Source organism: Pholcus phalangioides, unplaced genomic scaffold, assembly GCF_987345545.1.
Source record: "Pholcus phalangioides strain wild (caught in Gottingen) unplaced genomic scaffold, Ppha-v1.0 ptg000011l_1, whole genome shotgun sequence".
Taxonomy (NCBI): domain Eukaryota; kingdom Metazoa; phylum Arthropoda; class Arachnida; order Araneae; family Pholcidae; genus Pholcus; species Pholcus phalangioides.
Window position 1 is genome coordinate 41,705,873 of NW_028301604.1, and position 27,586 is coordinate 41,733,458.

General features: G+C 37.4%; 1 protein-coding gene across 2 annotated transcripts in view; it reads left to right on the forward strand.

Annotated features, from left to right (window-relative positions):
- Positions 1 to 27,586, forward strand: part of LOC149080429 (kinesin-like protein KIF28) — a 1,038,199-nt gene that overhangs the window by 353,762 nt on the left and 656,851 nt on the right. For both annotated transcript variants that reach the window (XM_089239551.1, XM_089239552.1), the window contains exon 10: positions 1,256 to 1,411. In XM_089239551.1, coding sequence (XP_089095677.1) covers positions 1,256 to 1,411 — 156 coding nt within the window. The remainder of the gene's footprint in view (positions 1 to 1,255; positions 1,412 to 27,586) is intronic.

Here is a 27,586-nt window from a genome sequence, read left to right on the forward strand (position 1 = left end):
CTTTTTAAATTTTTAAAATTATTTAAAAATATAAATATCTGAAATATTATTTTAAATATTTGTTATTTTTTTAAATTTTTTAACTGTTAATTTTTTTAAACTTTAAAAAAAATACTTTTATTAAACAACGTTATCCACGTACGGTGTTCACACAGTGCCGGATCAAGACATTTGAAGACCCTAGCACTTGAATATTTTTGGTGGTTCCCCCGATACCTACAAGTTTATTTTACTCGATATTCAGTCTATAAACTGAAAAAATGAAATTTTATATTTCAGAAGTGAGACTAATCTAAGGCTGGGATTTCACTCTAAAAGGTTTATGAAAGTTATTTTATAAAACTTGAAAAATGTAACCAATAAACACATCTGTTACATTCGAGAGAACTTAACTGATCCGCCTATTGGTTGCATTTTTCAAGTTTTATAAACGAACTTTTATAGTGTAATCCCGGCCTAAGACAGAATTGTGATGTGAATATTTCTAAGCACAGGCATTTTGAAAGTCTCTACCCCTCCCCTTTTTTACTACTTGCAAATTCTTTGATATCTCCTGAATTTTTTTTTTCTTTTTTTTGGAACATCGAATGTTTTGGATGTTTTTGGATTGGATTTTTCGAACATTGGATGTTTTTGGATTGGATTTTTCGAACATTGGATGTTTTTGGAATTTTTCTTCCATATTTTTCCGAAAAGACGGATTTTTTGTTTCAAAATATTTTGAAAATATTTGAAGACATTTTCTCCCATCGACTACTTGTGAGGATCGGAATGAAGACATCTTTATCCCCATATTCTATGTGGCTCTAGATTAAACCACCAAAGAATGCATCTAGGCTGCCTATGGCCACTGAATCAGGGGTGAAGGAGAAAAATAATTACAAAAATTGCGAAAAAACAGTTTATATGCACGAATTTCGAACTAAAGATGCGGGCGATTCGTCCGCATCTTCAGCGCTCCTTTGAAAGGGTATGCGGACCCGCTTCCGCATCCGCTCCGTGTGAAAGGGGCCTTAACAATATCAGCGAAGGGATGGTGTTCTATTTCTTCCATTACACTCCCGCCCTAATATTACGTCAGACACTGGACAGATTAATAAGCTGTTCTTATTTCCTCCAGCCATGATTTTACGATCGGTATTGGCCAAAACAATCTTTGACTGTATGACCTTTGACTGTGATATGTTTGTATTATGCATTTTTTGCATTATACCCGTACGTCATGCTTTAAACATATTCATTTTTTTTCATACAGCTGATAGAGCTAAACAAATTAAAACAGTTGCAGTTGTCAATGAAGATCCTACAGAGAAGCTCATCAGGGAACTCCGACAGGAGAACGAACGCCTGAAAAAGATGCTAGAAAGAGGAGCAATGGATGTTCCTGTGCAGCCAGGCATGACGGAAGAAGGTGAAATAACGTTTTCTATTCATAAAAAATTTCAATGAATCAAGTACCATGATAAGAATTATTTTGTAGTTCAAACTCAACATTATAGAGTGATGGGTTTCAAAAACTACTTGGAAGGATGGAAAGCATTTTGAGAGTGAGAGAGAGAGAGAGACAGAGAGCAACAGGGAATATATATATATACACACTCATGTCCATAAATTAAGGATAATGCCAGCTCCGGCAAATAAAGGTTCAGAAACAAAACAAACGTTACTTATTCATAAAGCCCATTTATTAAACAAAAGATAAAGAACAAAAACGATGGTGCATGTATTATACCTTCCATAAAAACTACGATTTTTGCTTCCTGGAGCAATTGTAAAAAATATCTGCTTTACAAAAACTTACTATTACATGGTTGGTATGATGGTTAATACATTGTATGTCTCCCATGCGATGAAATACAGTCCGTACAACGCCTAGGCATGCTGAGTATCAAATTATCGATCTGATCTTAGGGAAGCTCACTCCACTCAGCAAGCAATGCTCTCCGAAGTTCCGGTACACATGTAGGAGGTGGTTGACGGGCTGTAACTCGTCGTCCAAGCATGTCCCACACATGCTCTATCGGATTCACGTCAGGTGAGAATGCTGGCCATTCCATACGGGTTATATCCTCAGATTCAAGGCATTCGTTTACGATGTTTGCTCGGTGAGGACGGGCGTTGTCATCCATAAAAACAAATTCTGCGCCAATGGCACCCTTAAACAAACGTACATGTTGTTCCAGAATGATGTCCCGATAAATTTGGGCTTTCATGGTTCCGGTTTGAACATGCAGATCTGCTCTGGAACCCAGTATAATTCAACCCCAAACGAGCAATGCTGTACCACCGTAACGGTTTCGTTCAATGATGTTGTCTTCTCATCAGTGAACTCCGACAGGAGAACGAACGCCTCAAACGAAACGCCGAAAGTCTTGGTGGTAACGGGTACCTGGCGTTCTCCATATGAAAGTCCGACGTGAATCAGACTGCAAGCTAAACCTGGACTCGTCGGAAAGCATCACACAAGCCCACTGTGACGATGTCCACATTGCATGTTCTCTACTCCAGGCTAATCGCTGCCGACAGTGAGTTGCCGTGACCGGAACACATCTGACAAGCCTGCGAGCATATAGACCAATATCTCCCAAACGTCTGTACATGGTTTGGCTTGAAACTGTGGTACCCGTGGCTACAGATAGCTGACGAGACAGGTCGGATGCTGTGCCCGAGTGGCATGGTGGTAAGATACTCGTCTACCATCGTGAAGGTTGTTGTCTGGGTCCCGGGTTCGAACCCAAGGGAGGATATAGATAAGATATTTTCCCTAACGAACTCGAGGCGACCACCGATAGACAACGCCTTCACTTCCAACCCATCTCACTAATGGTAGTAAATTGCAATATAGCGATATGGCCAAAGTTGGTGTTTGGTGAAGTAGTAGGTCGGATGCTGTGCTCCGTCTGCTTCTTTTGGCAGTTACTGCCAAATACCGGTCTTCATTCGGCGTTGTAACTCGGGGGCTACCTGTACTGTAACGTCTACTGACATTTCCGTCATCTTGGAATCGTTGCCAAAGCCTAGAGATGACACTTTGGGTGATTCCAAGTTCCTCGGATACTTCCATCTGAGTACGCCCACATTCCAGGCGGCCGATAATTCTACCAAGTAAAAAATCATCCACATGCGTCCTCTGTGTCATAACTATTCGCTTATGGCACTGAGCACCTTACAGAACTCTTGTGAACAATTTCACTTCTTTGCCACCATTCCTTATATACCCCCCTCTTACACTCTCGTCATTGTGACGTACTATCGGCATCATCTGGTGGCTTCCTGAAATTTGCATATCATTCTTGCAGATGTGTGTGATAATTCTGCAGGTGAAATTTTTACTTTAGATTTCGATTTTCGTGTGATTCTGAATTATCCTTAATTTATGGACATGAGTGTACATATATGTATGAAAAGGCGAAAGATGAGAAATTATTGAAAAATTGTAAAAAGGAAAAATATGGATCAATGAGGAGGTCGTTCTCAAGGGGGAACCCCCCACATTGCTCCAAACTGCAAAAATGTTTCTAATGATGGTAAGCCTAATAGGCATAAAATTACCACCAGTTCCCCCGACATTTTTGCGATAAACAAGCTTTGGAAGTCAAACAGCAAAAACGACAATATACAATTAGAATCAAAATATGAAATAAAAAATGAGTTAAGAACACAAAAATATGTACACAAAAAGTGTTTTAAAAATTGAAAAATGAGAAAACTTGAAGAAAAACATACCAAGAGTAAGACTTTTTTAAATCGTGCCGCCTAAATTGACTATAAGAAATGTGTGGGTGAAATTTTGAAACCCAGAGAAAAGAAGATGGAAATCCGTTGCCACTCAAGATATTTAAAAATTCAGAATATGCTTCTAAAAAATCCTTAGCATTATTACAGGTTTTTTTAATTCTTGAAAGTTGTCCAAAAAATATAATTTTCAAAATTCTAATACTAATATTAGAATTGAAATTAGTCATCTAATAACTATGCCAGACACTTGTTGTGTTATATAGGCGTTGCCGACCACAGCGCCTTACTCTGGTTTCATATCTCTTTATTTGCATACGCATGCCTGGACCAGTTTTTTTGGCTCTTCAGTTTATATAATAAAAATATTTTATGCAATAATAAACTTTTTCATGCACTATTTTTTGAATTTTGAGTAAAATGGAATGTTGTATGACAAACACTGATCTTGTTCTCCGTCAAGCGTTGTTAAGGCGACTGACTATTTACTGGATACTTTTTTTTTTAAATGTCATTTTGGATGAAACTCATGTGATTTTAGGCCGGGATTACTCTGTAAAAGTTTTGTAAAAGTGCTTTTATAAAACTTGAAAAATACAACTAATAAGCTGATCGATTACATTCGAGAAAATGCAACCGATCAGTTTATTGGTTGGATTCTTCAAGTTTTATAAAATAACTTTTACGAAACTTTTACAATGCAGCCCTGGCCTTAGTTTGAATACGGAATAAAATTAAGAAAAAATGTATGAATTTTCATAAATATTTTGACTAGAAAAATTTAGATTGCCAATTATAATCCTAAAATTGGCATAATTTCAGTGTTTAAGCAAAACATGGTACATGAAATACTACTGCTTTTATGAACTTGTTCTTCACATACAGTTTTGTTACAAAATTGTTCAGTGCAATGAACTAGAAGTTTTCGAATGCTTTGAAAAATTTTTGAGATGTAGTTGTTTACGTGAAAAAAACAACACATTTTTCGTTTAAAATACTTGATATCTTGAATTCAACTTACCATCCCACCCTTCTAAACCAACTTACCCTCCTCACCCAAAAACAAGACTCATTCAGTCATCAGCTAAATGGATTATGCGAGCGTCTTAGTGCAATTGAGGAGAAACTTTTTCCCGTAGAGGAACTCCAAAATCAAGTACATATAACTTCTCCTCAAATCTGCCCGAACTACAATCTTCTCTTACCAACAAAATTACCAATTTGGAGGACCGTTCCCGCCGTGGCAACCTGATATTCCATAACATCTCTGAAGAAGTTGACTTCGAGTCCCCCCTCCACCCTAGAATCCAAAATCATTCAATGCTGCTCTGACCACCTTGAATTCAACATTTTACCCAGTGATACAGATCGTTATCGCCGAATAGGCCCTAAAAGGACCCTCGGATGCAGATCATCAAATTTAATAAATTCAAAATTAAAAGTGATATTATAAAAAAAAAGTCTTTAAATTAAAAAATAGTAACATGTCAATCTCTGAAGACTTCTCATCTGAAACACGCAAGCTTCGTGGGAAAATCTGGAACGCTTCTCAAAAATTCCGTAACAGGGGCCAGATAATCAAACTTTTTCATAATTTTTATCTTATAAATAACTGTAAATACGTATGGGATCCCACTATATATCAACGATACTATCCCTATCTTCCACACCCAACTAGTACTAACCCTTCTTCGCCTTCCCACTCCTCTCAAACCACAACAGCCCCCCCCCCTCTTTTAGGCCACCCGTCTCCCATAGCACTCGCATCATCCACCCAACCCCAAAATTGAAAAATAAAGTCTTCAAGTTGGGAACCATTAACACTCGAAGTTTAAGAAATAATGTTGATTCCAGAAAATCAATCTTGCTTAGTCATAATCCTCACTTCTTTGCAGTTACATAATCATGGTTAGACAATACGATTTTTAATTCCGAAATCTTACCGCCTGGTTTTAATGCTTTTCGAAAAGACACTCTCGGGGAGGGGGTGTTGCACTAATTTTCAATAATTCTATTCCCCCCTTACTGAAATCCCTTTAGATTCTGACTTAGAAATCGTTGGAACCGAATGGCACCAACCTGTTTCCCACTGGTCTTAATTTCTGTTTACCGCCGGCTTCAAATTTTAACTTGTTTGTCCAACTCGAATCAATCCTTGAAAAAGTTTTCTTAATACACATTCCCCCTTCTTATCTCTGGAGACTGGGACCTCCTGGGAATCGACTGGAAAAATTTGAAATTGCTGTCTGGCAACCACCGAATCAAAAATAAAGTCTTGGATGCCTTCTATAAGCTTAATCTTGTCTAAAACATTTTAGCACCAACAACAACTAGTGGTAACCCCAGCTCCTCCCTCGATCTTGTCGCCACCTCTAACCGAATTCAAATGCTTGATACTTACACCTTCGAAGGTTGTTCAGATCACAATATCCCATTTATTGATTTCTCTCTTAATTTTACTCTATCTCTTCTTACAAACTCGCTTCCAAACGTAATTTTAACAAAGCCCTTTAATACAATCCATCCTCGTTCCCATTTCAATTATTTTCTATCAATATCCCCCCCAACGATATTCATATCCTATGGTCAACTTTCAAACTTATTATAGACAAATGCGTAGCTACAGTCCCGACAAAAATAGTTTCGGCTAAGTTTCTCCGCAGTCCTTGGATCAACAGAGTTATCATAGGGCGTGCCGGACCCTAAATTAAAATATTCTATTTTAAAGTAGCTCACAGGTGAATCCAGTCATCAGAAAACTGTGAGATTTTGTGGGGGACTTCAGAAGTGATCGAAATTTATTTTGGGGGGGGGGGAACTAGTTGCACATGTCGCCACCAGAGGGCGTTTATTAAGAAATGACACATTTAGGCAAACGTTTACAATTTTAAGAATTGCTAAACACTTTTACCATTGTTACTGCAACAAAACATGTTCCACATGATGGCCATCATTTTCGGATACCATGTGAGTAGGGGCAGAAAGGGGCTTCTGCCCCACCGCAGCCGCCGCAGCCGCAGCCATTCCCCATTCCGCAGCCACCGCATCCTTCTATTCCGCAGCCATCCCCCACTTTTCCGCAGCCAGCACCTGAGTCATTTTCTTCTGTGATAAGGGGGCTTTCTTAAATCAAACTTTAGTGTCTGATCACTCCCATGACGTCAAAGATTTTTCAACGCTGCCCCCATTCCGCAGCCACCGCAACCTTCTATTCCGCAGCCATACCCCACTTTTCCGCAGCCAGCACCTGAGTCATTTTGTTTAGTGTGATAAGAGAATCACTTCTTTCTTGATTCAGAGGGATCTTTCCTAAATTAAACTTTAGTGTCTGATGTCAGGGGTTGCGTTAGCAAGCTAGATATTTAAATTTCTACCAGGGATCTTTCTCAAATTATCGTTTTTTAACTTAATTTTTTTCTGTCGTTATTCTAAGAGGGCTCAATTATTTTGAAATAAAAATTTCCCAAAATTATCGTTTTTATTTTTAGCCACTGCAAGTCGTGTGGGGTCGTTCTTGAATTAAACTTTTTCATATCACCCTAAAAAGTTTTCCCCAAGTCTCAACGATGATGTCACAACACTCCGTGATAGGATTTAGAAGGATCTTTCTTAAATTAACGTTTTTTAACTAACTTTTTTTCAAAGAGGTTTGATGAGGGCTTAAATTATTTTAAAATAAAAAATTATCGGGTTTTTTTTAGCCACTACGATGCAAGTCGTTCCTAAATTAAATTTTTTATGTCACATTTTCTAAGGTTCCAAGTTGTTATTCTAAAAGGGCTCGTCATATATTAAATTATCTTTTGGAATTTCTTATTTCTATCTCAAGTGATGAGATTTTTTTTTTTTCAAAGAGGGTGCAATTCCTAAATTATCGTTTGGAATTTTTTTTTTATCCCCATGTTCAAATCTGACTTTCAACCAAATAATGCGATTTTTCACAAGAGGGGACTCGTTCATAAATCAGCTAGTAAAAATGCATGTAAAAAGACTTTAAATCTTACGCAACAAAATATTTGAATAGTAATATATATGTATATAATCACCACTTTATATTTTTGTATACGTCCTTCCAAATTAACGTTTTCACTAATACCATGATATCACAACACTCCGTGATGGGGTATTTTTCAAAGAGGGGTTGTATCGTTTGGAAATTTTTTTTTTTTTTGTGAAATTCGTCACAACTCTGACCTCACATCCGTCCCTAATGTTCTATACCTTTTTTCTTTTTTTTTTTAATTTCATGCCCATGACGTCGTCAGGTCATTATTCTGAAATATTTTTTTTTCACAGGGGTCGTTCTTGAATTATCGTTTACGCGTCGTTAAATTATCGTTTGGAAAACTTTTCATTCTGACATGTTTTTTACCATCGTGTAACTTCTCTTGAAATACGAGTTCGTTTACTTATCTGAGAAAATTTTCCGAGCTGTAAAATAAAAGAGTTACTACAAATGAATTGCAAAGTCTTTTTTACAAATCAAGTTTTCAATTATTCAATATTTTAAATAATTTTCTTCAATCATACATTTCAAATTTTCATAATTAATCAAATAATTCTCCGTGGCGTTATGATTTTCCACTAGAATTTCAGCGATGTCATGAAAGTCAAGGCATGATCGTAATATTTGTAATAATGTTAAGTTATCAAGCAACTGCGTGCCCAGCTGATAGCCCATGGCGCATCCACGACAACTAGATATTTTTTCCCCTACGAAATCATAACTTCTTTTAAACTTCCGACTATAGCAACGGTAATGTAGAACTTGTGTTCATCACTTTAGCTTGATTTTTTCTTTTACGCTAACTCTTCTACTATTTTTTCCAATGACATCCTCTCTAATGTTCTGGGTACAGTAACATAAAGTTAATTTTTGTTGGAAAAACTATAAATTGCGAAAGAAGGAGGGAAAGCTCCAATACAATTCTTCCATCTACCGAGATATCACACTTAGTACGAGAAGAGGTCAAAGAGAAATCGAACTAGCGCAAAAACACTCTTGATCGCTATAGTTCATTCTTTCTTAACAGTCAACCAACAGGTAGACACTTTTTGCTTTCATAAAAAATAATATATATTTTTCACATGCATTTGTTAATCTTGAAGAAACCCCCGCGACGTTTTAGTGATCTCACAGTCAAATAGCGTGATAAGACAAAATATTTTATCCGAATGTATATGATTTCCTGAAGCAACAAAAAAAATTAAAGGTCATCTTTCAACGAAGAGTCAAGAATCACTTACCATGGTGGATACTCATTCATCGTTTATTGAGAGCTTGCAAAAGAGTTAGCTTACAGTGTTTAGTACTAGCTTCAATCTTTTACCTGCAAACTTACGCATTTGTCAACATCGGGAAAAAATAACAGCGAAGAAGAAGATGCTATAGAAACAATAAAATCAAAAATATAGTAATACCAAGAGGCTTTGAAATACTTTTAACATATATTTATATGTGGTGGTGGAGTGGTGGTCGAGTGGTTATAGTGCGGACTCGTGATGCGAGGATCCGGGTTCGAACCCCACAGTGGTGGTCGGCTGAAGTTGGTTTTCTGTGGTTCCCAACTTCAAGGCGCAAATGCGAGCCGATCTCCCCGTTAAAAAGTCTTGCCACAGAGAGCAACAGTCCTACAACGGTAAATCATTCAACCATAACACTTCACTCATAGTTAGAAAAACTGGGGACAGCACTACACATAACAAGCATTACACAGAAACAAAAACTGTACGTCAGGTTGCACTACACGTACACGCACATTCCCGCATGTACCGATTCGTTGGGGGTTCGTTGTGGGGTTCCGCGGGGGGGTGTAGCAGTAGTAGGTAGGGCCTCCAAAAAATGGCTCGGGGATCCATGATTTTCTTAAGTCAGCCACCTCGTTGGGCAATTTGCCTGTTGTGGCGTCGTATTTGTATTTGTATTTTTATTGATTATTCTAGATAATTTCTTTGAATCGTATCATCTCCCACCCAACTCAGCATTATCATCACCGCGATTCATTACTGGATCTCCATTTGGATTTACCCACATGTTTTCTCATTCGTAAAACGTTCTGGGTGCAGCTGTGAATCTGATAATATCGGGGTGGTCGCCTTTGATGGCGAACTTGAGATGTCGATTAAAAGAAAGTCATTGGCTGATTCACGATTATTCGCCCAATCTCGAACTCGTTGTTGAGTCTAAAAATGAAACATTTGGGGGAAAAAAAAACCTTTTATTTTAAAAATAGATAAATTTAAAGAATAATTTTGCTATTTTTTGAGTTTTCCTACAAAAAAAAATTTCAATTTTAGTGATGAGGATTATATAGACAACCGAAGAAAAAACTTTTATTTTGTTTTATTTTTTTATGTCCTCCTAGTATCACAAAACAGTTTGTGAAACTATGACGTTGAAATTGGATAAACCGTGTCGATCAAAAGACGTCTCGCACTTCAATAGTATGTTTAAAATGTTGATACTAATAGGAAAACAATATTTTGTAGCATCGATTTTATTTTTCTATTGAGCATAAAAAATAGTTTAAACAAAATAATTGAAGAATTGTGTCAGGAATATTATGTTTATTACAACTGACTACATTCGAGACACTTTTAAAAATAGAGCAGTCTGTACAAAACGTATGTTTTTAACTATAATTCAGAGATATTTTTTAGCTGTTACACATTATTTCATCGAAATTAGCTTATTTTTATACTTACGCTGAACATTTTACACTGAAAAACTAATGTATATAGTCATTTTTATACACTACGGGGCTATAGCAGTTGTCAATTCAATGAATTAGAAGTTCTAAGATATGCTAAATATTTTCGGAAATATGTTAATTTTTATGAAACAATACATGAAGTTTGAAAGAAAAGAAATTCAATATTTTATATTTAAACACTTGTAAAATACAACTGAGTATATAGCCAGTTCATTGCAGTTAGTATCACCTGAAAACCACGACTAAAAAATTTCATTAAAATATCGAACATACTTTTGAGAAGATGAGTTTTGCACGCAGTGAAGTAACGAAAAACACGAATCTTCATGAACACGTTTAAAAATTAATTGAGACCTATACTCTGGTTGAATTGACTCAGCTAGAATTTTTTTCATCACTTCATATGTATAAGAATAAAATAGTTGTGTATTTCTATGAAAAAAAAAAAAAAAAGAATCGCTAATTTCCATGATATTCGTCATTTGAAGATAGTCACAACCTTAAGTTCACATCGAGAAACGTTCATAACGTTATATAGATCGCTAATAAATGAGAGATGCACATCACACACTCCTTATTTTTACCTTTAAAATCGAAAACGATGTTAACTCTGTTGGATAATTTTAACCGCTTGATGGGCGTACATATTTAAAATGCAGGTTAAACACAACCCGATAAAACCGACACCACCGATAATTCTTTTCATACTCTTTTAAATTTTCAAGACAAGAGAGGACGGAACTTTTTATAATTAAAGACTAATACAATGTTGTTAGAAAGAAAGTCAAAATTAACAGGAGAACCATATAAAACAATTGTTTTATTTCACAGTAAGAATCGATAAAACGGAATAAATTGAAAACTATATCAATTTTCCTTTTTTTTCTTCGTTAATGAATTTCCCTCCTCAGGAGACCTTTTCATAGATGACTGGGCATTCCCTTCCAAGGTATCACATATCTCATGTTATGCTCTCATTCTATGCTCATTTCAAACTGAGCGAAGTCATTAAGTAAATCACACTCATGCTGCATATTGTAGAAAAGCCTAGAAAAATTCAGCTGAAATGTGAAGAAGAAAATCGCTGTCAAATTGAGGTGAGTATCCCGACACGCTCTCGCTGTTTAAACTCCCAATGACAAGTAACGCGGATAAAAAATGAATACGTACGGAAAATCGTGACGTGGAATACAACAATTTCAATTAGAGTGAAATTGATTCGAAGTATATTTTTGATAACAAAGTTGCTGTCTTTTGAAAATGTCACTATCTTCATAAATCCGTAATTGTAATAGTTCAACCTCTCATAAGAAAGTCGCAAGCAGACGTGAAAAAAATTCTTCACCTCCATTCTTCAATTGGCATATATGAAGTAGTTGCATATCACACGACACCTGCGAGAACACTATGTATCGATCACATATTCAGAGACCCTCGCGAAGAATGGTAATGAAAATTTTTACAACGTTGAACCTCAGCGTGAAGAAAATTCCTCTTCCGTGCGTCATTCAGATCACTGTATAGACTTTTTTCCCCTTCACATCTCTGCTTCTACACTCCACAAACCAATATAGCACACATTTTCTTAAATTATTTTTTTTTTCTGTTTAAAACATTTTTGTTTTTTCAATTTTTTAATATTTTAAACTCTTCCCCAGATCTAGTTCTTACATTTTAACCACTCCCGGAACGCTAAAACTTTAGCTAAAGCACAATGGCCCTGCTGCTTTGGGTGATATGAACATGAAACCAGACTTTTCGAAACATTCATCGGGGAATCCAATAGTATATAGGATGGAAGACCGAATTGTCGCTGCAAAATTTTCGCTTTTTCTTCGAATTTCACGAAAATCGTATGATAATTTTCATTTATTCGGACCAAGTCTGCTACAACCATCTCGTACGGGTTAAAACCCAAGTACCACCCAAGTTTGCGTATGTTTCCATACACCCATGAAACCTGGGAGAATTCTCCATCACTTAAATCGTGAACACTAAATGATGCCTTATAAATGTTATGATATGTCTCATCTGTTTCCAAGTTAGAAAAACTTTATTCCTTAACAATAAATTCTCGCGATCTTAACCTATAACACTCAACATCTGACACGCATGCCACAGCAAACAGGAAGAAATTTACTTACTCATAGAGTGTAGAAACAGAGATGGAAAATCTAAATACACTAGCTGGAATCGAACGAAAGAAACAAGGTGATTACAGTTTATTAGACACTCGATCAAATATACTTAGATTAGGCCAAGCTGACGAGTTCCGCTTGTATAGAATTATGCTAAAATATCAAACTTCAACTAATTTGGGGGGGGGGGGGTGTTATGCCGCCATTGTAGCCGTAGTTAACATTTCAACCCTAAGTGGCTAAGAATAGAGGCATTAGTTAGTCAGTCACACGAGTGTTTGTCCATCCTTACGTCTCTTTTTTGATTCATATACCAATGTGTGTGATAATCAAGTGAAACCAACAGATCCGTAATATGCAACCCCTGATACGAGTTCATGAAGTGAGGGGTGCTAAACTGAGATAGTTGTAAATAGTCAAAAAAGTGGGTGATAAGAGGATCGAATGATAAGAGTGAGTTGTTATCTCGAACGTACTCATGCAAACTCATGCAACCTTCTCCTCAGATTCCATCACACATGATGTGTAGTATGTGTAGAGACAGATACATAAGCTCACTGCGAACAACCAAGAGTGCGTGATGAATTAAGTTACAAGTGTTTTTACAGAGGGGAAGGCTGGTGCGTCAATACCAAATCATTACCCCATGATAATGATAATCAGAAGAAAAAAAAAATAGTAAGAATTGTAATCGAAATCACATCAGACACTAATCAACAGTGGACACTTTTAATCGCAATATGATAGAGCACAACTTTTTTTTATTGCAATAAAAAAAGTTAAGTAAATGAAACCAAGGAAGCAAAAAAATAAATAAATAAATCTCTCTTCACACCAATTCCTTATACACTGTATTGCCTTCGCCTCATATACACGCAAGCTAGCAAAAAAAAAAAAAAAGGAATTCATTAAAATTCATACAATGCATTACGTCTCCATCAATCAATCAAATGATTGATCTACGTACACCTTTCAACGTTGTTTCACACAAAGAAAAGTAAAAAAAAAATCAGTTTCCTACGAACAAACTCTAGCTGTGGGGGAAAAAAAAGAATCAGCATGCATCCCTCTCTCAATTTTACTCTGCTGAATTTTGCTGAAATCACCGTTCTTTCAAAAACTTACAAATTTTACGCTAAATTCCCGAATTTTACGTAGCAGTATTTTCAAATTTTTGTTAAATGTTTTGTTTGTCAAATAAAATTTGAACGGTGATTTCAGCAAAATTCAGCAGAGTAAAATTGAGAGAGGGATGCATGCTGATTCTTTTTTTTCCCCCACAGCTAGAGTTTGTTCGTAGGAAACTGATTTTTTTTTTACTTTTCTTTGTGTGAAACAACGTTGAAAGGTGTACGTAGATCAATCATTTGATTGATTGATGGAGACGTAATGCATTGTATGAATTTTAATGAATTCCTTTTTTTTTTTTTTTGCTAGCTTGCGTGTATATGAGGCGAAGGCAATACAGTGTATAAGGAATTGGTGTGAAGAGAGATTTATTTATTTATTTTTTTGCTTCCTTGGTTTCATTTACTTAACTTTTTTTATTGCAATAAAAAAAAGTTGTGCTCTATCATATTGCGATTAAAAGTGTCCACTGTTGATTAGTGTCTGATGTGATTTCGATTACAATTCTTACTATTTTTTTTTTCTTCTGATTATCATTATCATGGGGTAATGATTTGGTATTGACGCACCAGCCTTCCCCTCTGTAAAAACACTTGTAACTTAATTCATCACGCACTCTCGGTTGTTCGCAGTGAGCTTATGTATCTGTCTCTACACATACTACACATCATGTGTGATGGAATCTGAGGAGAAGGTTGCATGAGTTTGCATGAGTACGTTCGAGATAACAACTCACTCTTATCATTCGATCCTCTTATCACCCACTTTTTTGACTATTTACAACTATCTCAGTTTAGCACCCCTCACTTCATGAACTCGTATCAGGGGTTGCATATTACGGATCTGTTGGTTTCACTTGATTATCACACACATTGGTATATGAATCAAAAAAGAGACGTAAGGATGGACAAACACTCGTGTGACTGACTAACTAATGCCTCTATTCTTAGCCACTTAGGGTTGAAATGTTAACTACGGCTACAATGGCGGCATAACACCCCCCCCCCCCAAATTAGTTGAAGTTTGATATTTTAGCATAATTCTATACAAGCGGAACTCGTCAGCTTGGCCTAATCTAAGTATATTTGATCGAGTGTCTAATAAACTGTAATCACCTTGTTTCTTTCGTTCGATTCCAGCTAGTGTATTTAGATTTTCCATCTCTGTTTCTACACTCTATGAGTAAGTAAATTTCTTCCTGTTTGCTGTGGCATGCGTGTCAGATGTTGAGTGTTATAGGTTAAGATCGCGAGAATTTATTGTTAAGGAATAAAGTTTTTCTAACTTGGAAACAGATGAGACATATCATAACATTTATAAGGCATCATTTAGTGTTCACGATTTAAGTGATGGAGAATTCTCCCAGGTTTCATGGGTGTATGGAAACATACGCAAACTTGGGTGGTACTTGGGTTTTAACCCGTACGAGATGGTTGTAGCAGACTTGGTCCGAATAAATGAAAATTATCATACGATTTTCGTGAAATTCGAAGAAAAAGCGAAAATTTTGCAGCGACAATTCGGTCTTCCATCCTATATACTATTGGATTCCCCGATGAATGTTTCGAAAAGTCTGGTTTCATGTTCATATCACCCAAAGCAGCAGGGCCATTGTGCTTTAGCTAAAGTTTTAGCGTTCCGGGAGTGGTTAAAATGTAAGAACTAGATCTGGGGAAGAGTTTAAAATATTAAAAAATTGAAAAAACAAAAATGTTTTAAACAGAAAAAAAAAATAATTTAAGAAAATGTGTGCTATATTGGTTTGTGGAGTGTAGAAGCAGAGATGTGAAGGGGAAAAAAGTCTATACAGTGATCTGAATGACGCACGGAAGAGGAATTTTCTTCACGCTGAGGTTCAACGTTGTAAAAATTTTCATTACCATTCTTCGCGAGGGTCTCTGAATATGTGATCGATACATAGTGTTCTCGCAGGTGTCGTGTGATATGCAACTACTTCATATATGCCAATTGAAGAATGGAGGTGAAGAATTTTTTTCACGTCTGCTTGCGACTTTCTTATGAGAGGTTGAACTATTACAATTACGGATTTATGAAGATAGTGACATTTTCAAAAGACAGCAACTTTGTTATCAAAAATATACTTCGAATCAATTTCACTCTAATTGAAATTGTTGTATTCCACGTCACGATTTTCCGTACGTATTCATTTTTTATCCGCGTTACTTGTCATTGGGAGTTTAAACAGCGAGAGCGTGTCGGGATACTCACCTCAATTTGACAGCGATTTTCTTCTTCACATTTCAGCTGAATTTTTCTAGGCTTTTCTACAATATGCAGCATGAGTGTGATTTACTTAATGACTTCGCTCAGTTTGAAATGAGCATAGAATGAGAGCATAACATGAGATATGTGATACCTTGGAAGGGAATGCCCAGTCATCTATGAAAAGGTCTCCTGAGGAGGGAAATTCATTAACGAAGAAAAAAAAGGAAAATTGATATAGTTTTCAATTTATTCCGTTTTATCGATTCTTACTGTGAAATAAAACAATTGTTTTATATGGTTCTCCTGTTAATTTTGACTTTCTTTCTAACAACATTGTATTAGTCTTTAATTATAAAAAGTTCCGTCCTCTCTTGTCTTGAAAATTTAAAAGAGTATGAAAAGAATTATCGGTGGTGTCGGTTTTATCGGGTTGTGTTTAACCTGCATTTTAAATATGTACGCCCATCAAGCGGTTAAAATTATCCAACAGAGTTAACATCGTTTTCGATTTTAAAGGTAAAAATAAGGAGTGTGTGATGTGCATCTCTCATTTATTAGCGATCTATATAACGTTATGAACGTTTCTCGATGTGAACTTAAGGTTGTGACTATCTTCAAATGACGAATATCATGGAAATTAGCGATTCTTTTTTTTTTTTTTTTCATAGAAATACACAACTATTTTATTCTTATACATATGAAGTGATGAAAAAAATTCTAGCTGAGTCAATTCAACCAGAGTATAGGTCTCAATTAATTTTTAAACGTGTTCATGAAGATTCGTGTTTTTCGTTACTTCACTGCGTGCAAAACTCATCTTCTCAAAAGTATGTTCGATATTTTAATGAAATTTTTTAGTCGTGGTTTTCAGGTGATACTAACTGCAATGAACTGGCTATATACTCAGTTGTATTTTACAAGTGTTTAAATATAAAATATTGAATTTCTTTTCTTTCAAACTTCATGTATTGTTTCATAAAAATTAACATATTTCCGAAAATATTTAGCATATCTTAGAACTTCTAATTCATTGAATTGACAACTGCTATAGCCCCGTAGTGTATAAAAATGACTATATACATTAGTTTTTCAGTGTAAAATGTTCAGCGTAAGTATAAAAATAAGCTAATTTCGATGAAATAATGTGTAACAGCTAAAAAATATCTCTGAATTATAGTTAAAAACATACGTTTTGTACAGACTGCTCTATTTTTAAAAGTGTCTCGAATGTAGTCAGTTGTAATAAACATAATATTCCTGACACAATTCTTCAATTATTTTGTTTAAACTATTTTTTATGCTCAATAGAAAAATAAAATCGATGCTACAAAATATTGTTTTCCTATTAGTATCAACATTTTAAACATACTATTGAAGTGCGAGACGTCTTTTGATCGACACGGTTTATCCAATTTCAACGTCATAGTTTCACAAACTGTTTTGTGATACTAGGAGGACATAAAAAAATAAAACAAAATAAAAGTTTTTTCTTCGGTTGTCTATATAATCCTCATCACTAAAATTGAAATTTTTTTTTGTAGGAAAACTCAAAAAATAGCAAAATTATTCTTTAAATTTATCTATTTTTAAAATAAAAGGTTTTTTTTTCCCCCAAATGTTTCATTTTTAGACTCAACAACGAGTTCGAGATTGGGCGAATAATCGTGAATCAGCCAATGACTTTCTTTTAATCGACATCTCAAGTTCGCCATCAAAGGCGACCACCCCGATATTATCAGATTCACAGCTGCACCCAGAACGTTTTACGAATGAGAAAACATGTGGGTAAATCCAAATGGAGATCCAGTAATGAATCGCGGTGATGATAATGCTGAGTTGGGTGGGAGATGATACGATTCAAAGAAATTATCTAGAATAATCAATAAAAATACAAATACAAATACGACGCCACAACAGGCAAATTGCCCAACGAGGTGGCTGACTTAAGAAAATCATGGATCCCCGAGCCATTTTTTGGAGGCCCTACCTACTACTGCTACACCCCCCCGCGGAACCCCACAACGAACCCCCAACGAATCGGTACATGCGGGAATGTGCGTGTACGTGTAGTGCAACCTGACGTACAGTTTTTGTTTCTGTGTAATGCTTGTTATGTGTAGTGCTGTCCCCAGTTTTTCTAACTATGAGTGAAGTGTTATGGTTGAATGATTTACCGTTGTAGGACTGTTGCTCTCTGTGGCAAGACTTTTTAACGGGGAGATCGGCTCGCATTTGCGCCTTGAAGTTGGGAACCACAGAAAACCAACTTCAGCCGACCACCACTGTGGGGTTCGAACCCGGATCCTCGCATCACGAGTCCGCACTATAACCACTCGACCACCACTCCACCACCACATATAAATATATGTTAAAAGTATTTCAAAGCCTCTTGGTATTACTATATTTTTGATTTTATTGTTTCTATAGCATCTTCTTCTTCGCTGTTATTTTTTCCCGATGTTGACAAATGCGTAAGTTTGCAGGTAAAAGATTGAAGCTAGTACTAAACACTGTAAGCTAACTCTTTTGCAAGCTCTCAATAAACGATGAATGAGTATCCACCATGGTAAGTGATTCTTGACTCTTCGTTGAAAGATGACCTTTAATTTTTTTTGTTGCTTCAGGAAATCATATACATTCGGATAAAATATTTTGTCTTATCACGCTATTTGACTGTGAGATCACTAAAACGTCGCGGGGGTTTCTTCAAGATTAACAAATGCATGTGAAAAATATATATTATTTTTTATGAAAGCAAAAAGTGTCTACCTGTTGGTTGACTGTTAAGAAAGAATGAACTATAGCGATCAAGAGTGTTTTTGCGCTAGTTCGATTTCTCTTTGACCTCTTCTCGTACTAAGTGTGATATCTCGGTAGATGGAAGAATTGTATTGGAGCTTTCCCTCCTTCTTTCGCAATTTATAGTTTTTCCAACAAAAATTAACTTTATGTTACTGTACCCAGAACATTAGAGAGGATGTCATTGGAAAAAATAGTAGAAGAGTTAGCGTAAAAGAAAAAATCAAGCTAAAGTGATGAACACAAGTTCTACATTACCGTTGCTATAGTCGGAAGTTTAAAAGAAGTTATGATTTCGTAGGGGAAAAAATATCTAGTTGTCGTGGATGCGCCATGGGCTATCAGCTGGGCACGCAGTTGCTTGATAACTTAACATTATTACAAATATTACGATCATGCCTTGACTTTCATGACATCGCTGAAATTCTAGTGGAAAATCATAACGCCACGGAGAATTATTTGATTAATTATGAAAATTTGAAATGTATGATTGAAGAAAATTATTTAAAATATTGAATAATTGAAAACTTGATTTGTAAAAAAGACTTTGCAATTCATTTGTAGTAACTCTTTTATTTTACAGCTCGGAAAATTTTCTCAGATAAGTAAACGAACTCGTATTTCAAGAGAAGTTACACGATGGTAAAAAACATGTCAGAATGAAAAGTTTTCCAAACGATAATTTAACGACGCGTAAACGATAATTCAAGAACGACCCCTGTGAAAAAAAAATATTTCAGAATAATGACCTGACGACGTCATGGGCATGAAATTAAAAAAAAAAAGAAAAAAGGTATAGAACATTAGGGACGGATGTGAGGTCAGAGTTGTGACGAATTTCACAAAAAAAAAAAAAATTTCCAAACGATACAACCCCTCTTTGAAAAATACCCCATCACGGAGTGTTGTGATATCATGGTATTAGTGAAAACGTTAATTTGGAAGGACGTATACAAAAATATAAAGTGGTGATTATATACATATATATTACTATTCAAATATTTTGTTGCGTAAGATTTAAAGTCTTTTTACATGCATTTTTACTAGCTGATTTATGAACGAGTCCCCTCTTGTGAAAAATCGCATTATTTGGTTGAAAGTCAGATTTGAACATGGGGATAAAAAAAAAATTCCAAACGATAATTTAGGAATTGCACCCTCTTTGAAAAAAAAAAAATCTCATCACTTGAGATAGAAATAAGAAATTCCAAAAGATAATTTAATATATGACGAGCCCTTTTAGAATAACAACTTGGAACCTTAGAAAATGTGACATAAAAAATTTAATTTAGGAACGACTTGCATCGTAGTGGCTAAAAAAAACCCGATAATTTTTTATTTTAAAATAATTTAAGCCCTCATCAAACCTCTTTGAAAAAAAGTTAGTTAAAAAACGTTAATTTAAGAAAGATCCTTCTAAATCCTATCACGGAGTGTTGTGACATCATCGTTGAGACTTGGGGAAAACTTTTTAGGGTGATATGAAAAAGTTTAATTCAAGAACGACCCCACACGACTTGCAGTGGCTAAAAATAAAAACGATAATTTTGGGAAATTTTTATTTCAAAATAATTGAGCCCTCTTAGAATAACGACAGAAAAAAATTAAGTTAAAAAACGATAATTTGAGAAAGATCCCTGGTAGAAATTTAAATATCTAGCTTGCTAACGCAACCCCTGACATCAGACACTAAAGTTTAATTTAGGAAAGATCCCTCTGAATCAAGAAAGAAGTGATTCTCTTATCACACTAAACAAAATGACTCAGGTGCTGGCTGCGGAAAAGTGGGGTATGGCTGCGGAATAGAAGGTTGCGGTGGCTGCGGAATGGGGGCAGCGTTGAAAAATCTTTGACGTCATGGGAGTGATCAGACACTAAAGTTTGATTTAAGAAAGCCCCCTTATCACAGAAGAAAATGACTCAGGTGCTGGCTGCGGAAAAGTGGGGGATGGCTGCGGAATAGAAGGATGCGGTGGCTGCGGAATGGGGAATGGCTGCGGCTGCGGCGGCTGCGGTGGGGCAGAAGCCCCTTTCTGCCCCTACTCATGTGAAATCGCAAGATGGCATGTTCCACAACTGACCGAAGTGTGTGCGGGGAAATTTTCAGCACGTGGCGTGAAATGCTGCCGTTAAGATCAGGTAAAATTCTTGTCACGACTTACCAGATGTTCCAAATGTCCCCAAAGCCAAAAATCGCATGGATTAAAGTCCGGGGATCAGGAAGGCCATAAATTAGGGAAGTGCCGACTGATGACACGTCGTTCTTCTGTCAAATGTGTTTTAATAACATTCTTAACACACACTGCAATGTGTGGAGGAGCTCCGTCTGGTATGAAGATTGTGTCTGCAAGGCAGTGACTGCAGACACAATCAGTGACTTGCAGATCCGGAACAATTTGATTCTGTAACAGCACTTCCCAGTGTTCGAACATGTCACTGGACTTAAAGAACGTAACTCCTCGTAGACGTAGGGACCGAAAACAATGATGCAGTAAATCCACACCATACCGTCACTTTTGGTGAATGAAACGGGACCTCTAAGATAGCGTGCGGATTTTCTGGTTCCCAAATTCGGCAATTGTGAGTACTGACTGCACCATCCAAGTGAAAATGCGCTTCATCTGTCCAGGGGATATTCCAAGGTCATTCTGAATCGACCTCTACGCGAGCTAGAAACTGCAGTGCGAACCGGAGTCGAGCGTCATAATCATGTAGAAGCAACCGCTGCACAAGTGAAAGTTTGTACGGATAATATAGGAGGATATTCCACATGATCTTATGGACAGTTGAACATGGCCTATCCGATGCCTGTGCTACACGCCTGACACTGGTGCTACCACGAGAATTTGAAGCTCTGTCCTCTTCCACCTGAAACGTAACCTCCTGTACTGCGTCAATAGAAATGGGTTTTCGTCCTTTTCCGGGACGGACAACCAACGATCCTGTAGTTTCAAATTCCGTTATCATGCTCCGAAGGTTTTAACATTCATTGGGCCTTTTCGAATCCTCTTTCAAGTTCGATATTTCCGTAGAACAGTTACTGCGGAATTGCTGTTTCGGTAAAACAATTTGACCAAGAAAGCGCAATCTCGTAAACTTATCGTCATTGTGAGCAGCAAACACATTGAGAAACAGGATTTCCGAGAATGTTTCTAGGTTTTATAACAACTGCTACGTGATATCACATAAATTTACATGTTTACTACAGGTATGCAAAGTGAAACTTCCTCTGGTGGAGACATGTGCAACTAATTTTTTCTCCCTGAAACCAAAACTCCCTTTTTTCATCCCATCACTTCATCAAGTCCTCCACAAAATTTTACACTTTTCTGATGACTGATTTCGCCTGTAGGTTACTTTTAAATAGGGTTTTTTAATTATGGACACCCTGTATAAATCCAACAAATCTAATGTACTCAAATCCTCAATATCTACCTCTACTCGGAGTCTCAAGAACCTCATTTCTACCCAACAGTCCAAGTACCTATCCCTCTCCATACCAAATTACTTGAAAACAAATCCTACCAAATTTGGAACTTCCACGGACTGTTGGACCCACATATCTCAAAATCTCAAATAAAAACAAGGGGTAGGGAGGCAACAGCTAAGCGAGTGGGTGTGTACGATTGAGGCTCTGTCTGAAATTTATTGTTTGCTTGGGCTAATTTTTTTCCCATCGTAACGCATTATTCAGTTTTAATATAACATATATAATTTTTCTTAATCACATAATTTCACGGATGTGTACTATGTGTAAAATTTTTTTATTCATATAATACAAATAATAAGAGAGCTCTGATCTTATTCGGCATGGCAGAGAAAGTGTGTTCCAGGTGTGTTGAGACAATCATAATTCCAGACGATTCGATTAGTTTCACTAAATGCAAAGACATCTTCCATTATAGTTGTGGAGGTTTCAGCGAACTGGTATTCCGCAGGCTGACACGTGATCGAGTTCTGAGTTGGATATGCTTTAAATGTAAAGAAACAGCAACCAAGTCATCGAAGAAAGATCCACGTAGACAAAATGATCCAAGGGATACTTCTACGAGGGATCCGGATCCCGAACCATTGATGGATATGCAGTTACTCTCTTTCGATACTGAAAAATTGCCTAGTGATATAAGAGATATCGTGAACGGAATAATTGAAGCATTCTATGATCACATACAACCACTGAAATCATACATGTGCTGCCAATTCAAAGAACTGAGTGACCAAAACAAGAACTATCAATCCCAATTACTTGAGTAACAAACAAAGCAACAAGAACTGTCATCGGAAAATTCTGAGCTAAAATCTGAAGTCAAGAAACTTCAGATTGAAATTGGTGAACTACAACAATATTCCCGTCGCTGTAACATTGAGATCCAAGGCCTTCCAGAGACTGAAAATGAGGATGTGATTGAATTGAAGGCAAGAATAGCTGATCAGGTGCAAAGAGATCTGGTGGACAATATTACAGTTATACATCGAGTGCCTACGAAGAAAAAAGATAAAATAAAGCCGATCATAATTCAGTTCGATAAAAAATCTAATCGTAAAAATTTTTTCAAGTTGGCAAAATCTAAGAAACTGAAAGCGTCTTCGATTCACAGCAGACTGCGACCCACACCAGTTTATTTTAATGAACATTTGAGCCCATACATGAAAAATGTGTTTCATCATTCCAAACATCATAAGCAACAACACAACTTCGCATATTGTTGGATTCGTGACGGTAAGGTTTTTACGCGTAAGGCCGGTATTACACTATAAAAGTTTGGTAAAAGTCCTTTTATAAAACTTGAAAAATGCAGCCAATAAAGTCACCGATTGCATTTTCTAGAATGTAACCAATAACCTTATTGGTTAGATTTTTCAAGTTTTATAAAAGGGTTTTTATCAAACTTTTACAGTGTAATACCGTCCTAAGAGAACATCTTAACACTAGTTAATAATTGTTTTCAAAGTGGTGTTTTCCCAGAATCACTCAAAAAAGCAATCATTACCCCTGTGGCGTCGCCGTCGACACGTGTGGGAAAAGAAAGCCACTTCCTCAGAGCGATGATTGATGTACGCGCTCAAAGCGCCCTCATGTGATTATTCGAGTTATCACGCAGTTCGTTTCTCGTCCTGTGCATAGTATGTTGTGTAAATAAAGTCCGTCCTTTCGTGTAAGATAAAAATGCATGTCTCTGTCTTGAAGCTACACGAAACCGTCTAATAATACTCCGATATTAGTGACCTTGGAAAGTCTGATCTGATCATGAGTTGAGACATTATATCTAAAAACGAAACAGCGGGTGCATCTCAACGGAAACAACGCGTGCAGTTGAACATTATCAAGCACAGTGGCGAATCGTCACAGCAAGAGAAACGGAAACTTCTCACAGGGGAGCAACTCGGTGATCATCGTTCAAGTGAACTTTAGCGCGTCATGCGGCGTCGCGCGGAATCACACAGCGTTCCGGACGAGCCCATGTTGGACCGTTTCTTCAGCATTTGCCGACATCTGTGCAATCCATCCTGGCTGCGGTCACACCGCTAACGTTGGACAAAGCGACCGAAATCGCCGATCGCGTCATGGACGTAGCACCACAAGCGGTAAGTGCCTGTTCTAACTCTTCCGCGAATTCCATCGAGGAACGTTTGTTGTTGGAAATCGAAATGCCCCATCTGCGAATCGACGAAATTTCCCGAGGGCGAAGTCGTAGCCCGTACCGAAATCGCTACTCGCGACAGCGTAGCAGATCGAAAAATTGCGACGAGTGTTGGTATCATCGACGATTCGGCACCGATGCCAAGAAATGTGTTTCTCTCTGCAAATATTCGGGAAACGAACTGAGCAAAGAGTAGAAGTGACTTGTGCTCTTTGCCACCTACGTCACGTCACCTGTTTGTGAAAGACACGAAAACGAATCTATCTTTCGTCGTTGATACGGGCAGTGATTTTTCGATCTTGCCGGCAAGCCTTTCTCAGCGCAAGCAACGGCCTGTTCAAGCGTTCGCAGCCGGGAATTCATCATCCGTCGAGGTGTACGGCCAACGTATTCTTTCCGTGGATTTAGGCTTGAGACGAAATTTTTCCTATCCATTTTACATCGCAAATGTGTCAACGCCTATACTGGGTGCGGACTTCCTTCATTATTTCGACTTAGTCCCGGACCTTCGTAACAAGTTCCTACGTGACTTGAAAACGAAATTGAAAAGTTCCGGACGCGTCTCAAATGCAACGTGCATTCATTCGGTGAAAACGATTACCGATGACTCAGTGTATCACAAGCTGATTTCTGAATTCCCGGAGATCACTAAACTTCCTAATCCAAATGCACCAGTAAAGCACAACACCATCTATCATATATCCACAAAAGGGCCGCCTGTTGTGGCGAAACCTCGTAGGTTAGCTCCAGACAGATTAAAAATAGCGAAATCGGAATTTCATAAGATGTGCTGTAACTGGGGCATTTGAGACCTTCGAGGAGTAATTACGCCTCACCACTTCATATGGTTCCAAAAAGGGGTACCTTGGAATGGAGACCTGTTGGAGATTTCCGTGCTTTAAATGCACAAATATTAAAAGACAAATATCCCATTCTTTGCATAGCTGATTTCACTGCTGAACTGCATGGTACTAAAATTTTCAGCCATGTGGATCTCATAAAGGCCTACCACCAGATCCCAATAAATCCTGATGACATCCACAAAACAGCAATATGCACACCTTTCGGATTGTTTGAAAGCACCAGGATGCAATTCGGATAGCGCAACGCTTCTGCAACCTTCTAGCGATTCATCGATGAAGTGACCAGAGGACTTCCTGGGGTTTACGCATTCGTCGACGACATCCTGATTGCATCAAAAGATCCTGATGAACACATCCATCATCTCAAGACTCTCTTCAACATACTTCAAGAATATGGACTCTGCGTCAACGTCTCCAAGTGCAACTTCGGTAAAGAGCGTGTGCGGAAAATTCACCGACAACAATTCACCGACAACAATTCACCGCCATGCAATTCACCGACATGCAATTCACCGACCGACAATTCACCGCCATGCAATTCACCACTAGGAAAATTCACCGACAACAGTTCAATGCGAGGGAGTGAGCGATTGAGTTACTGAGTCAGTGAGTGAGGGATTGAGCGAGTGAGTGACCGAGTGAGTGAGTGAGTGATCCAGTGAGTGACTGAGTGACCAAGTGAGTAAGTGATTGAGCGAGTGACCGAGTGATTGATCCAGTGACCGAGTCAGTGATTGAGCGACCGACCGAGTAAGTAAGCGAGTGAGTGAGTGAGTGACCCAGTGAGTGACTAAGTGATTGAGCGAGTGACCGAGTGAGTAAGTGATTGAGCGAGTGACCGAGTGAGTGAGTGGCCCAGTGAGTGAGTGACCCAGTGAGGGACTGAGTGACCTAGTGATTGAGTGACCCCATGAGTGACCCAGTGAGTAACTGAGTGACCGAGTGATAATGTGATTGAACGAGTGACCGAGTGATAAAGTGATTGAGCGAGTGACCGAGTCAGTGATCCAGTGTCCCAGTGAATGACTGAGTGACCGAGTGATTGATCCAGTGACCGAGTCAGTGATTGAGTGACCGACCGAGTAAGTAAGTGATTGAGTGACCCAGTGAGTGACTGAGTGACCGAGTGAGTAAGTGATTGAGTGAGTGACCGAGTCAGTGAGTGAGTGACCCAGTGAGTGACCGAGTCAGTGAGTGAGTGACCCAGTGAGTGACCGAGTGAGTAAGTGATTGAGCGGGTGAGTGAGTGACCCAGTAGTGACTGAGTGAGTGATTGATCGAGTCAGTGATTGAGCGATCGAGTAAATTGGTTAGTGAGTGAGGGAGTGAGTGAGTTAGTCAGTCAGTTTTTAACCTAGTAGTGTCACAAATGATTAAAAAATCCGATTGTTCCGAAAACGTATTTATGATGAAGTGTAGATTTGAAGACACTTGGATCGGGCGTCCTCTTCGTCGTGGTGGTCGTCGTCAGCCGCGCTTCGACACCGACATTTGGAACTGCTTTCAAGGAACGCGTAACGATTTCCCTAATACCAACAATTCTATAGAAGGATGGCATCGAGCGTTCCAACAGCAATTATCTGCTCACCACCCAGATATATGATAGTTCATCGGTGCCATAAAAAGAGAACAGAGTTTGAATGAAGTTCGGATGGAGCAAACTGTAAGTGGACAAAACCATCACATTGATTAGGAGAAAGAAATACCGGGACTCTGCGCAGAGATAAAAGAATTTAGTTGATAAGTATCATCAAGGATGTGACATTTAAGACTATTTGAGAGGTATAGCTCATAATGTACCATTTTAATTATGGTATAAATATTTCTGAGAAATGAATATTTTTCTTACATTTGCGTGTTATCTGCTTTTCTAGATTAGTAGATTGGAACCCTTTAATTATAAATATGTAAGGAAGAAAATCATGTCGAAAATTGTTAAATAAATACTGTATGTTTTGAATGAAAATTATGTAAGATATTACTAATTAAATATTGTAGGTTTTGATTGAAAATTACCAATTAAATATGCATGTAATGAAAGCTGTGTGAAAATTATCCTTCTAAAATACTCCTCTAACATTGCCCAAAAGAATGCCATTTTTTCTATCGTTTTTTGAAGCTGTGGTTCCGTGAGTTTCAGTTTTCGAAAGTGTTATTTGTCACCCAAGAGGTTTTATGTCCAAGAATTGGATGTTTAAAACGAGATAATTTCATACGATTTTTGAACTCACGCATATAATTTTAAACAATATGAGGCTATGGCTTTCTTTTACCAGTTTTGCTGATGGAGAAAATTAAACTTATCTTTATATTCACTTTATTCCATTAATTTTTTTTTCCAG